The sequence below is a fragment of the Gracilinanus agilis genome, chromosome 3 (genome assembly GCF_016433145.1).
Source record: "Gracilinanus agilis isolate LMUSP501 chromosome 3, AgileGrace, whole genome shotgun sequence".
In the NCBI taxonomy this organism is placed as follows: Eukaryota; Metazoa; Chordata; class Mammalia; order Didelphimorphia; family Didelphidae; genus Gracilinanus; species Gracilinanus agilis.
The window spans coordinates 45,487,651-45,502,164 of NC_058132.1; the positions used below are offsets into that span (position 1 = coordinate 45,487,651).

A 14,514-nucleotide genomic window follows, 5' to 3' on the forward strand; every position below is an offset into this window, starting at 1 on the left:
GACACCCCACCCATGGAGTTCTTTGAAAGGCTAAGATTCCTGGAGTACAGCCTTTCCCAGTGTCTGTGGCCTTGGAATGTCACAGGCTGGGCCTTTAAGTCTTGGCTACTTTAGGCAGCAGTGCAATTGATATTAAGTATCCTGGAAGATATCTGACATTCTTGGCACTGGAAGCCTTTGTAGAACCCATTGAGTTTAAGCATTTTACCTCTCTTCCCTTTGCCATATAAGACACACATGCCCTTGATTGCTTTTGCGAAAGCCTCAATATCTGCTTCTCCTTTGACCTTCTTTCCACAGATGTTGGAGGTGGTATTGCATCATAGCAGGCTGCCTGGGGTGTGGGGAGCCGCTAGTAAAGGTTCACTCCTATTGATAGGTTCCCACATTGGAGGTGCTAGAGAGAAGTGCTGTTGGTAGCCACTGTCCTCAGGCTTTGCCTCAAAGTCCCTTTAACTTGGTGTCTTCCCAATCCTTAGTCATCTCCTTGCTATGGAGAAGTGATGAGATCTCACTTTGGAAAATCATGATCTAGCAGGGTGACCCTGGGCAAGTCATTGAACCTCTATTGCCTAGCCTTACCACTCTTCAGTCTTGGAACTAATACTTAGTATTGATTTTAAGATAGAAGGTAAGGGTTTAAAAAAAAAGAAAAAGAAAAAAATCATAGCCCATGTCCATATCCATGGAACTGGATGATCTGACCTGGTCTTCTCAGTCAAAATACAGTAAGGTTGTTTGGACCATCAGTCTGCATTTGAACTTGAGACATTGCTGTTGAGGGTCAGAATAGTTGATAGCAGGATGACTTAATGGATAGAGTAGTTTCTCTCAGTGACTCCCAACAGAGTAGGGCTGGACCTGGAGTGGAGAAGACTGAAGCCTTCCTCAAAAGGGTAAGAAATCCTAAGGCCCATGATGGTGATCCTATGGCATGCATCCAAAGATGGTGTGCAGAGACCACTCTGGGCACACGCGCCCTCCCTGGCCAGAGTTAATTACTAGAAAAGCAGAGGGAATCGGGTGGAGCTGCTCCCTTCCCCCTCTCTACTGTGTCTCCCACCCCTGAACAGAGTGCTGGGTCGATCCCTCTCCTTTTCTTCCCTCAATTCAGTATGTGTGTGTGTGTGGGGGGGTGGGGGTGGGGGTGGGGTTGGCATGTGGTCCCTGAAAGGTTTGCCATCACTGCCCTAGGCAAATCACTTTTCCTCTCTCCAGCATAGCTTAGCTAAGACCACAATTTGTTCTGAGGATCAAATGCTATAAATATAGGTCAAGTAGTCAATTAGTGAACATTTTTTAAGCCCCTACTATGTGCCAGGCACTGTTGCTAGGTGCTGAGGATGCATGGAAAAGTAAGTCTCTATTCTCACAATCTTTTTTGGGGGGAGCAGATAACATGCAAATAATTGTGTACAATCAAGCTAATTGCAGGATAAATTGGAGACAATGAATAGGAAAGGCTCTAGAATTGAGGGGGATGGGAAAAGACTTCATATAGAAGTTGAGATTTTAGGTAAGACATTGAAGAAAGCCAGGTTAGAGGCCCTATGAACATTAAAAACTCCATAGAGATGTTTGCTGTGATTATTATTAGTTGTCTTATCTATGGTCCTATTTCTGACAGTAACAGTTAAGGAGATTTTGTGGAACATCTTGAAATAGGCTAAGACTCCTGTCTCAAGCTAGGACTATCTTTTTTTCTTTAATAACTGATAAGTTATGGATCTCTTACCCACAAATGGATTAAAATTCCTCCAAATCCTCTTGATGTTTTCTGTGCATAACACATTTGCTGATAAAGAGTTTCCTATATCTCCTTGTTGTTCAGTCATGTCCTACCTTTTGTGACCCTGTTTGGGATTTTCTTGGTATAGATACAGAGAATGGTTTTCCATTTCCTTCTTTAGCTCATTTGACAGATGAGGAAACTGAGGCAAACAAGGTGAAGTGAGTTAGTAAATGTATGAGACTGGATTTGAATTCAGAAAAGTGAGACTTCCTGACTCCAGGCCTGGCACTATATCTACTATATCACCTAGCTCCATTATCCATAATAAGCTTCTTCCTTTTACGTGTCTTAGAATGATTCTTTTAAAGGATACTTCTAAGTATGCACCTTTCTTTATAGTTGTCACTCTCATTCACAGGGCTTTTGTAGATTTTGTTTCTTCTTCAGGACTGAAAGTCAGAGATCTTTTTGGTCTCTCATTAAAATAATTTGCTTGAGTTATTAAGGTTACTGCTTCGGCATTTTGTTCATTTTTTGGCCTAGTCAGCTTGGGTAGTCTTTGCCAAGGCCTTTTTTCCCAAAAATGTCATGGCTCACAGGAAGGAGGAATGCTATCTTTCCCCCTCAAACATAGGAGGATTGATTTGAGGGCCATTGTCTGGGTGCCTGACCACGGTACCAGCTACTATGCTGAGAATCTAAGGAAAGGCACAAATGGGCTTTGCCTTCAAGGAACTACATTCTGATGAGAGATGCAACATGTAAATAGTGGGGGGGTACATATGAGGTGTGTACCAAATATGGTGACAGAAGGTAGCCTGGAAGGAAAACTTCCTAACAACTCAGGCAACTGGAATAGGCTTTCTGAAGTAGGAGACATTGAGAAAAGATAAGAAGGGGAGGTAATGAGGGAAGGCATTCTAGCTGTTGGGAACTGCCAGTGCAAAGGCAGGGGGGTGGGAGATGGTGTGTCCCTTATGATAGACATCAAGCTGGCCAGTGTAACTGGATTGCAGAGTGAGGCTGGGATGAGAAATAAACTGGAGAATCTGAGAACCTTTGTCCAGTCCTCATGGCTGGGACTTTGGGCTTGGGGTCAAGGTCTTTTACAACTGCCTAGGTGCCTGGGAGCTGCCCAGTTTGCTTTTCCAGTTCTGACCCCTTGGACTCTTCCCCACTGTTTGATTCTTTTTGTGGTTTATGAGTCCAAGTGGATCAGAAGCAGGAATTCATCCAAAGGCTCCAACCAACAAGCTTTTATTAAGGACCACCCATTTTATGTGCAAAGCTTTGTGCTAGCTTCTGGGGATACAAAACCCAAAGCAGATTTGTACTTGTTCCCAAGAGAGGGGGTGGGGGATTCCAGTGTCATCTACGTAAGAAAAAAGGAAGTAATGGCCGGAGAGAACTGGAAAATCTAAAAGGCTGCCTGGAGGAGGTGTAGGGGCCTGGCTGGGTAGGTTTAGAGAAGAACTGGTAGACCAGTTTCCTGGAATGTAGAATACTATACTGAAAGAGAAGAAAAATTAAATCAGTCTGGAAAGGGAAGCAGGTGCCAGGCTTGGCTGAGGAGTTTGTATTTGATCCTTCAGGCTGGAGGGAACCAGTGAAGGCCTTTGAGCAGGGTAGTCTTAGCCCTGGGTTTTAGGATTAATTTGGCAGCTGTGGAAAGGATGCCTTGGGGAGGCCGAGAAAACAGGTAGATTCCAATTAGGAAGCTCTTATTAGATTTGGTGGTCTGGGGAGATTGGGGGAGGATTTGAATTGATTAAATTTGGCTTAGGGGTTGACCCTGAAGTGAAGGACTCCTTCATATTGGGTAACTCAGGTGGACTTTTTGATAGGCTGAAATTACCATGTACAGTTCTTTGGGCAGGTTGAGAATTAGTGGGAGATCAAATACCAACCTCCTTTTCTTTAGGGTGCTCATTATCTTCCCTTATTTTTAATACTCTACTACTAACTTTTTCCTTTCTCACAATGCCTCCAAAGTCCCAGAGATTCTGGGAATTCTCTTCATTTGACATTTGTGGAGTGCCAAAATGACAATATTTATGTAGAACAAAGGTTGAGAATATGTTTACAATTCACTTAGATCAGATCCTTATAAATAAACTGGACTGGAGATTTGTCCTGAGGGTTTAAAATTTTGGGGACCTGGCTGCAATTATAATCTTGGGTTCCTGGCTCTAAATTCAGGAATAGCAGAACTTATCTCTTCGTTAACAAGAACAAGTGAAAATAAGTTTCCTTCATGTAGCAGCTGCACCCCGGATTTCTGCTTCCCACTACTACTTCCCTGGCTTTTAGAGTGTGATTCAGGCCATTTCCCCTGAGCTCGGTTTGTGTTTCTTTGGGTGCAAATATTGGGAGTGATGGCTCTTGCTACAGATTGGAGATTGACAAGATGCAGATCTAGGAAGGAGAATCATTGGGGAAATGAAATTTCAGCTCAGTCCATTATCCAGACCCTTAATTCAGTTTCCTTTATACATGATGGGGAGTTTTGGTTCTCTCTCCAGACCCAGGCAATACAGTATTGCAGTGTGATGACCATAGCCTACCCCTAATTCCCTGCCTTTCCTCAGTCACCTTTGTGGCTTTATTCTGTAGGAGGAAGTGCCACTGTACTGACTAGATGTGGGAAGCCAATAAGAGAATAGATAAATATCTGAGACTCCTCTTTTGACCCCTTTTGTGATCCTTGTGATTTTTTGTTGAAAAGTATTGTGGCCTTATTGAAAAGCTTTAAGTTCCTAGCAAACCTGAATTTAAAGGATTAACACTGTTCCCCTTTGACCAGGAATGCTGCTGCCTGGTATAGCCAAGGCCAAAATCTTAGTGGGGGCAATTCGACCCTGAGAGGGATACTCCCCAACTTGGCATCCTGATAAGAAGCCAGTCAAAATTCAGCCTTGGCCTTGGTCTATTCTGAATCCAATGTTTTGTGTTTTGATGTGACATAATTTGTAACTTCTGCGCATCTGCAAAGTTTCGGGGGCGGGGGCGCTTCTTTTGTGTGAAATGAGTCTTGAAATATATATAATAAACTCCATGCTCCTGAAGACAGAGCTGGAAGCATGAGGTAAAAGACAACTCCCGTGGTCCGTCCTTATTTCCTTATCAACTAAACTGTCCTCATCAGATTATCAGAGATGATAAAGAGATCTAGACAACTTCATTTTCTAAATTCTCACTAGTCAGAGAATTGGCTGTTTCATTCTGAGAAAAAAAATGCTCCTCCCTCTCCTGGCTGGTGACCCCTGTGTGTTTACTAGATCTGCAGATACTGACATTTAGTAAACAGGAAGCTGTGAGATCAATAGGATAGAACATTGACTGCCTTTTGAGAGGAGCTGGGTTCAAATTCTGCCACTCATCCTTAGCACTTATATGGCTTTAGCTGAGTCCCTACACCTCTCCTGGCCAGTTTCCTGTCATGTAAAGTGAGGGGTTTGAATGTGATGACCTCTGAGATCCCTTCAGTTCTGGAGCAAGTTTTGTAGGACTACCCTGCCATGGGAAAGCTACGTCTGCCTTTCAATCTTAGCTTCTGCATCTAGAAAATAAAGGGACTATAACTCTGACTCCTTAGAGGGCTGGGTTGTTGTAAGGAATTGTCTAATAAACCATAAAGTATTCTGTACAAACCTGTGTCAAGCATGATTTAGAGCAGTGATGGTGAACCTTTTAGAGATGGAATGCTGGACCCCGCCCCCATCCTGCCTCCCAGACTGAGTGCTGTGGTCTGCCCTGCCCCCCCCCCCCTCAAGACCAAGGAGGGAGGAAGTGCTTCCATTGGTTGCTGAGCAAAGGGGCAGGTGAATATCCTCAGGCACATGGAGTGGGAGGGGAACAGCTCCACCCAGAGTCCCTCTGGATTTCTAGTAGAGAACTCTGGTGGGAGACTGCAGGTGTGCCCACAGAGAGGGCTCTGCTTATCTTTTTTGGCATGCATGCTATAAGTTTGCCATAACTTATTTAGAATAATTGTGTTTGATTATGTAAATTTTGGGAGCATTGTGATTAGGAAAACAGAACTTGGGGACTATTGATCCTCCCTTGATTTGGGGGACAATGAGAAATAGACATACTGGACTGAGTTGGTCTGGAAAAATCATCTCCTTTAACTCTTTTTTTTTTTTTTTTAAACCCTTACCTTCCATCTTGGAGTCAATACTGTGTATTGGCTCCAAGGCAGAAGAGTGGTAAGGGTGGGCAGTGGGAGTCAAGTGACTTGCCCAGGGTCACATAGCTGGGAAGTGTCTGAGGTCAGATTTGAACCTAGGACCTCCCATCTCTAGGCCTGACTCTCAATCCACTGAGCTACCCAGCTGCTGCCACCATCCCCTCCCCCTCCTTTAACTCTTGAGGAAACTGATCTAGTTAGAAGTGGGGCCTAGAACTTGGTCTCCTTCCATCTTAAATTTCACTGAACATGAGAGATCTGTGAAGTAGTCTTAGATGGATATCCCCATTAAACACTGACTATGTGCCAGGTACTGTATGTTAGGGGTACCAAGACCAAAAGGAAGCTGTCCCTGCTCTTAGGAAGCCTACTTAGGTGGAGAGGCCTTGTTGGAAGTCAGTGGATAGGTAGGAAGTATATTTCTACCTTACATTTCAATGTAATATGCAGCAAACTTTAGTAGACAGGTTTCAGATCATTATAAGGGAAAAAATCCCTGACATTTAGAGTTATGCAAAACTGAAATAAGCAGTTTCATAAAGTAGTGAGTTTCCTGTCATTGGAGAGCTTCAAACAGGATAGATGATCCATTTATGAAGCATTTTGTAGAGGTATAGATTTTGTTCAGGTGTGGATTGAACTAGATTGTCTTTGAGGTCTCTTCCATTGAGATTCAGTGGTTTTATGGTTCTATTCTGGGAATCAGTGAAGGTCTCTTTTTCCCAGTGACTTGAGATAGATCCATCAACTTAATCTTCACTCAGTTATAGAACAAAGGATGACTATTATGTCATTTATTGGCCCCCTCCCTGGTGATCCCATAGGAGTTTGCTATTGTGAAAAGAAGCCCCTTGCTGGTTAATAGTAATAGTACTTTGAATACCAACTAAAAAGAACTGTGTTTGTGAGATGATTTATGGTCCTTGAATTGCCTGTTTTTGTTTTTAGATAAAGATTAATCACATTATCTCCCACAGGTATGGGTGGGTAAGCCAAGCTTGTAGCTGAGGGAGGTTAAAAACTCCCAGACTCTGCATTTCTAGACTACTGGCCAATGAGTCATCCTGGTCCCCAGTTTTGAGTATTTGCAGCAGTGCCAACCAGCCCTCTGGTTGTGAGGGGGAAGAGTGCCCTCCCACTGGCTGAAAGTATGGCTCTCTTTTACTTCAGCTGTATCTTTTGCCTGTAGAATGGGACCCTACCTTAAGGGTCTTGCTGGTGTATATCTCAATATGATGGTGCCAGTTTCTTGCTTGTATTCACCCCACCTGCACACTAAGGTGTTTCTCTTTTCTATCTGCCTGCCCCCTTCTCCCTGCTAATACAACCACCTCTCACCTAGATTATTGCAATAGCCTCATACATGGCCTCCCTGACTCAAAAAGCTCCTTGTTTCCAGTCCATCTGTACACTGTTGGGACTATTCCACTCCCTTACTCTTATCAAGCCCCATTGGCTCCCTGTTGCCTCTAAGATCCAGTAGAAAATCTTCTGTTTAGGTTTTTTTTTTTTTAAACCTTTGCCTTCAGCCTTAGAATCAAAACTGTGTATGGTTCCAAGGCAAAACAGTGGTAAGGGCTAGGCAATGGGGGTTAAGTGACTTGCCCAGGGTCACACAGCTAGGAGTTTCTGAGGTCAGATTGGAACCCAGGACCTCCTGTCTAGGCTGGCTCTCAATCCACTGGGCTACCCAGCTGCCCCCCAGGTGTTTTGTTTTGTTTTGTTTTTTAACACTTTTTGTCAGAGAACTAGTACAAGTGTCAGTTCCAAGGCAGAAGAGCAGCAGTGGGGGCTAAGTGACTTGCCCATGGTCATACAGGTAAGCAGTGTCCGAGGCCACATTCGAACCCAAGACCTTCTGTAACTAGGCCTGACTCTATTCAATGAGCCACCTACCTGCCCCTTCTCTTGAGTTTTTTTTTTTTTTTTTTTTAAATCTCACCTTCCATCTTGGAGTCAATACTTTGTATTGGTTCCAAGGCAGAAGAGTGGTAAGGGTTAGGCAATGGGGGTTAAGGGACTTGCCCAGAGTCACACAGCTGGGAAGTGTCAGATTTGAACCTAGGACCTTCCATCTCTAGGCCTGGCTCTCAATCCACTGAGCCACCTAACTCCCCACCTTCTTTTGAGTTTTTAAAGCCCTTCACAACTTGGCTCCAGACTATTTGTTGTGGGGTATCACTTCCTATCCTATACTCTGCAAACTAGCTTTTTTCTGGGTTCCTCACACTGGACACTCCTGTCACTCTTGTGCCTCCCATGACTAGTTGAGACTCCCTCCTCACCTTTACCTCAAGCTCTTCAAGAGGTTGCTCAGACCTGAGCTTCTATCAGTGCCTTTCCTGATCTCCCAGACTGCCTTGTTATTCATTTGTATTTATTCTCTTTACACTGATTCCCTATGCACTTATGTATGCACTCATCATCTTCCCCACTGGAACAGAAGCTCCTTACCAGGAGAGATTCTTTGTATTTGTGGCATATAGTATATATGCCACAAGTTATAAATGCTTGTGGGTTGCTTGATTGACTTTACAAGTCTCAAACCCCTTAATAAATAGGCTGACTTATAGGGCACTATTAGAAGACTTATTCTCCAACAATAGATACTGGGTCAGGTGGAGCCTGGTTTGGTAGCCAAGGGAACCTTCAAGTCCCAACCAGAGGGTCATGTTGGTGAACTCTGGGCCCTTCTACCTTCCAAAGACTCTTGGCGAGTCAGAACATTACTTTATGAGTATGCCAGATTATTAGAAATCAGATGATGCTCCAGTCAACAAGTACCATCAAAGCCCCTTGCCTGACCCCCGATTTGCTGACATGCAAGTTTGTTGTTTTTTGAATATTTCTTACATCTTCCTTGAGAGTAGGGGTTGTTTCATTCTTTGGCTCTCCAGTCCTTGCCTGGATTAGGCATTTGCTAACTGCTTGTTAATTGATTGATTTAATTCCCTTTTGAGAATCCTGAAATTTTTTTAGGTCTTGGAAAAAGAATCACTTAGAAACAACCTTGTGGTTTTTGTTTTTTTTCTGTGATGGGAGTGCCCCCTGTTCATCTTACCTCAGAGGCCTCTCATCTACTTTGCCAGGGGAGGCCCCTCTGTGCCCAGCCACTCTGATGTTGGGTGCCTTGGGTTCCCTGCACCTCTGGGACCCTGAAGGCTCAGGAAGCCTCTTGAGAGCCCAGAGATTGCTTCTGTTGTTGAAAGAGCTTCAATTCACATCAGTGTATTTATGGTTTTATTTTGAGGTTTTGGTTGTGTTTGAGTTTGCTCATACAACTATAACCAGGATGGAAGTGTGTTTTGCATGACAATTGAAAAAAAAAAGCTTCCTTGGAATGCTCTCTGTCCTTTTCCCCCTGCTTCTCTAGACCTTTAATACCTCTTTCCTGGACCAATATGATAGGCCCTTCCTTCCCCCCCCCCTTTTTTTTTTAAAAACTCTTATCTTTTGATATGGATTTTAAGAAGAGAGCAGGAAAGCTTAGGCGATCAGGGTTTAATGACTTAGCCAGGTTCACATAGCTAGGCAGTGACTGAGGTCACATTTGAACCCATGCCCCTCTGACTTCATGCCTGGAGATTTTGCTGTCCTTGTGATAGCCTCTTAAAAATAATTACTTATACCTTTTTTTTTTAATATCACCAGAATTGCTGCCAATTACATTTCTCTTCTCTTAGATACCAACTCTATATGACAAATAATAAGAGGAAAAAAAATCAGTAAAATCGATCAGTACATCAAAATAGGTTGGAAATATATGCAGTGAATTGTACCTGTGGATTTCTTCCTTCTGCAGAGGGGACCAGGGTCTTTTCTTAACCCCTTCTTTGGAGTTCTGCTTGTCCTTTATAATTTTGCAACATTCACTTTTTTATTTTAAACCCTTACCTTCTGTTTTAGAATTGATACTGAGTATTGGTTCCAAGGCAGAAGAGCAGCAAGGGCTAGGCAATTGGGGCTAAGTGATTTGCCCTGGCTTACACAGCTAGGAAGTGTCTGAGGTCAGTTGAACCCAGGACCTCCTGGCTCCAGGCCTGGCTCTCAATCTACTGAGCCACCCAGCCGCCCCCAACAATCACTTTTATTTCTTGTGTGTGTGACTGTTCTTTTCATTTACATTGTTGGGGTCTTTTGTGAGTGTTGTTTTCTTGTTTCTCTTCCCTCTGCAGCAGATCCTGTACATCTCTCAATAAGTTCTTAACTGAACTTGCTTCCAGACCCTTTACTCTTCCAGGAATCCTTCCTGCACACTATTGTCAGATTACTCTGTTCATATTAGCTTTGATTGTTGTCACTTTCACCCAGATTCCTTTAAAAAAACTGGAGTGGTTTATCATGTAATTAAATCCAAATTCCTTAGTCTGTTTTTGAGGCCCATCACAAACTGATGTCACCTTACTTTTCTAGCCTCAGTCTCCATTATCCTGCTTCATATACCTGGAATCAGCTTGATGTTGATAATGTTGAGACATTATTCCATAAGACTCATACTTCCTACTTTTGTCTCTTTGCTCTGTTGAAATTCTGTTCAACCTTTAAAGTTCAGCTCAATCTCTCTCTACCATGAAAGCTTTCATGTCTTTCCAGATGCCCTTATTACAGGCTACCTTATAATTACTTAGGGAAACACCTTATTTCTCCTGCTAGATCAAGGGCTCTTCCTTTTGGGGTCATGGATCTCATTGGCAGTGTTTTGTGAAGCCTTCAGACCCCTTCTCAGAATACAGACAATCAGATACAGAGATTTCAAAGGAAACTGGTTATATTGAATAAGAATGTAATTAGTTTCCCATCTGAGTTCACAGCTATCCTCAGCTCTATCTGTGTCCCTTGGAGAGTCTGTGGACTACCAGCTAAGAACTTTTGTGTTTGACTATAAGCTTCTTGAGGGCAAGGACAGCCTTTTACAACCTAGCTCCCTCCTATCTTTCCAGTCTTCTTTCACCTTGTTCCCTGACACTTAACTTTTCCATCCAGTGACACTGGCCTCCTCCTGGCCTTTTCATAAACAAGATGTTCTGTCTTTTGGCTCTAGGCATTCTCTCTGGCTGTTCCCCAGTCTTGGAATGTTCTCTCTCTTCCACTTCAACATGGACCTCCCTGACTTCCTTTAAGGCCCAACTAAAGTCCAGTCTTTTCAAGAAAGCTTTCCCCCAAAGCTCTTAATTACAGTGCCTTCCTTCTGTTAATTCTCTCCTGTTCATCTTCTATATACTTTGCTATGTATTAGTTTGTTTGCATGCTGTCTTCCCCATCAGATTGCTAGTTACTTGAGGACAGACTGGCTTTTGCCTCTTTTTTTTTAGCACAGCACTTAACACATTTTTTTGTTGTTGTTTAGTCGTTTCGGTTGTGTCTGATTTGGGGTTTTCATGGCAGAGATACTAGAGTGGTTTGCCATTTTCTTCTCCAGATCATTTGATAGATGAGGAAACTGAGGCAAACAGGTTTAAGTGACTTTCCCAGGGTCACACAGCTTGATAGTGTCTAAGGCCAGACTTGAACTCAGGAAGATGAGTCTTCCTGACTCCAGGCCTGATGCTCTATCTGCTGCACCTCCTAGCTACCTACTTAGCTCACAATAAATGCTTAATAAATTTATGTTGATGACTAGGTTTATATTATACAATATTTTCATTTGTAAGACTATTTCACTCTTCCACATCCTCCTCAAAGCTTTTCCTTATAAGAAAGAGTTTTTCAAATACATACAGTAGTTAAGTGAAATCAACTAGGTTGAAGGTATCTGTCTGCCTATTCCACAGATCCCTTGTCTTGCTAGTGAAAGGAGGGAGGGGCTATAGTTGCCCAACAGCACTCTATATTGGGGGGGGGGTGTCTCTATTTGCTTTGATATAGTCACTGTATGTTGTTTTCCTGGTTCTGTTGACTTTACTCTGCATCAGTTCATGTCTTCCCATGTTCCCTTAAGTTCTGAAGATGGCATATTACTCGTCCTTGTCTTCTTCAGAGTGCCTTACACATGGGGAGTGATTAGGAAATGACTGTTAAGTGAATGAGTGACTTGTGTTCTGTGAAAAAGGGCTTCTGGATTATGGTTACAATTGAGTGGAAGAGTGATAGCTTAATTAGCTAGTAAATATATAAGTGCCCCCTATGTACCAGACTGCACTAAGCACTTGGGATTCAAAGAAAGACAAAAGCCCTCAAGGAACTTGCTCTCTAATGGGGGAGACAACATAAAAACAGCCATGAACAAACAAGCTATGGACTGGAGAAATTGGAGATAAGCAGGAGAGGGAAGACACTAGAGTCAAGGAGAACTGGGAAAGTCTTCTTCCAGAAGTTGAGATTTTAGCTGGAACTTGAAGGAAGCCAGGGAGTCCAGAGGTGGTGGAGAGGTAGTACATTCCATGCACGAATGATGGACAACTAGTGTCTGCAGACTGCAGATGCAAGGTCTTGTCTGAAGCTTGTCAGAGGGGCCAGTGTTCCTGGATGGCATAATATATTACAAGGAGTAAGGTGTAAGAAGATGGGAAAGGTAGGATAGGAGGGTTGTGAAAGGCTTTGAATGACAACAGGATTTTATATTTGATCTAAGAGGTGATAGGGAGCCACTGGAATTTAATGAAAGGTGGGGTAATGTGGTCAGATCTTTGCTGTAGGAAGATTAAATTGATAGCTGAGTGGAGGATGGACTAGACTGGAGTGGAAAAAGGCTTGAGATAAGTAGATCCAGCAGTCATGAGTTAGGCTAATAAATAATAATAAAGTTCAACAAACAGTAGACATTGACTACGGGCAAGGAAGGCACTTGGATACAAATAAAAAAGAACCGTTTCTGTCCACTGGGAACTTAATTATTTGTATTTTTCAGAATGAAGGCAGCTGCTTAATAAATGTGTTACAGTCAAAGTGAGGGAAGCATGCTAGAAGTAAAAAAAAACCAAACTATTACCTTCTTCTGTCTTAGAATTGATAGAGTAAGGATTGGTTCCAAGGTAGAAGAGCAGTTAAGGGCTAGGCAATGAGAGTTAAGTGACTTGCCCAGGGTCATACTGCTAAGCAATATCTGAGGTCACATTTGAACCCAGGACCTCCTGTCCCCAGGCCTGGTTCTTGATTCACTGAGCTACCCAGCTGCCTCTATTTAGATGGCTTTTAAGACTTGTTCCCATTGCAGAAAGGAAGATTAGGAAGCTGAGGCTTTCTGTCCAGACTTTCTGGGGCTAATTGCCATGCTGAATACCAGTGTGATCCCTGTTGGCCAGTTCCCTAGGCAGCTGAATAGTAAGGAGAAGGGGAGCTGAGTGTATCCTTTGCTGCTACAGGGAGTCTGCTGGCTCACTTTCTGTTTCAGTGGGAGAAAGGGGTTTGGAGTGGTTGCTTTTAGCTCTGTCAGTCAGCATTTATTAAGCTCTCACTATGGGCCCCCAGACTTGGTGATTTTGCACTTTCAGTGGGGTGCAGCCACAGAGAAAAGTTTAGGCTGGATATAAAGCAGTACTTAACGCAGAGAGCTGACCCAAACTGGAGTGGCCTGCCCTATTAGAGTGGTGGACACTTCCTCACTGGAGGTGGGACTATTGTAGAAGAGATATGAGGTCAAAAGTGGGTTGGACTGGATGGGTCCTGGGGTCCTGTCCAGTTCCTTTTATTGGTGGAGCTCAGTTAAGCAACCAGGAATGTTGCCAGGTGCTAGGGATACGAAGATCAAAATGGAGCCATCCCTGCCTTTAGAGAACTTTCATTCTGTCAGGAGGTATGAAGTGCACAGATGGGTACATGTACACAAAACAGCTGGAAGGTTGTGGTTTTGAGGGAGTGGCACTAGCAGGTGGATAGAATCTGGAAAGGCTTCCTGGATATGGTGTCACTTGAGCAGAGTTTTGGCAAAAATGAGAATTTCTAAGGGTTGGAGTGCATTTTGGGCATGAAGGATGGCCACTGAAAAGGTATGGCAACACCTTTCTGTCTTCCTACACTATTCTCCTCTACATACTCCATGCATGTGTATATATGTATATGTGTATGTATATGTATGTACATGTATATACATGTAACTACATGATCCAGTGATGCCAGTCTTTATAATTTTTCCAGCATGATTTGGGGAATAATGGGATGGCTAGGTAGTATAGTGGATAGAGCACTGGGCTTCGAATCAGGAAGACTTGATTTCAAATCTGGTATGTGCAAATAACAACTCTGTTGGCCTCAGTTTCCTTATCTGTAAAATGAGCTGGAGAAAGAAATGGCAAACCACTCCGGTATCTCTGCCAAGAAAACCCTAAATGGAGTTATAAAGGGTCAGACATGACCGAAATGACTGAACAACATGATTTTCCATTTCCCATCTGTGTGCTTTTGTACTGACTGTCAATCCTTTGTCTCTGGAATGTGGTTTTCCCCTCACCTCTCTATCCTGGTCTCCCTGACTTTCTTTCCTCTCCCACCTAGGCTTGGGAGCCTTTTTCTCCAGCAGCCAGTTCCCACCTCCTTCACAGTGTCCTCCATCTCCTCTGTCTATGTCTTGTTTGTTATCTGGTTGCTTACATCTTGTTCCATCCACCAGAATGTGAGGCCCTTGAAGGAAGGGACAGTATTTTTTTGGCCTTTATAA

At 43.2% G+C, this 14,514-nt stretch overlaps 1 protein-coding gene across 2 annotated transcripts in view; it reads left to right on the plus strand.

Moving 5' to 3' along the window:
* Positions 1 to 14,514, plus strand: part of PEX14 (peroxisomal biogenesis factor 14) — a 149,834-nt gene continuing 135,320 nt past the window's right edge. For both annotated transcript variants that reach the window (XM_044667727.1, XM_044667728.1), the window contains exon 1: positions 1 to 896. In XM_044667727.1, coding sequence (XP_044523662.1) covers positions 813 to 896 — 84 coding nt within the window. In that variant the 5' untranslated portion in view covers positions 1 to 812. The remainder of the gene's footprint in view (positions 897 to 14,514) is intronic.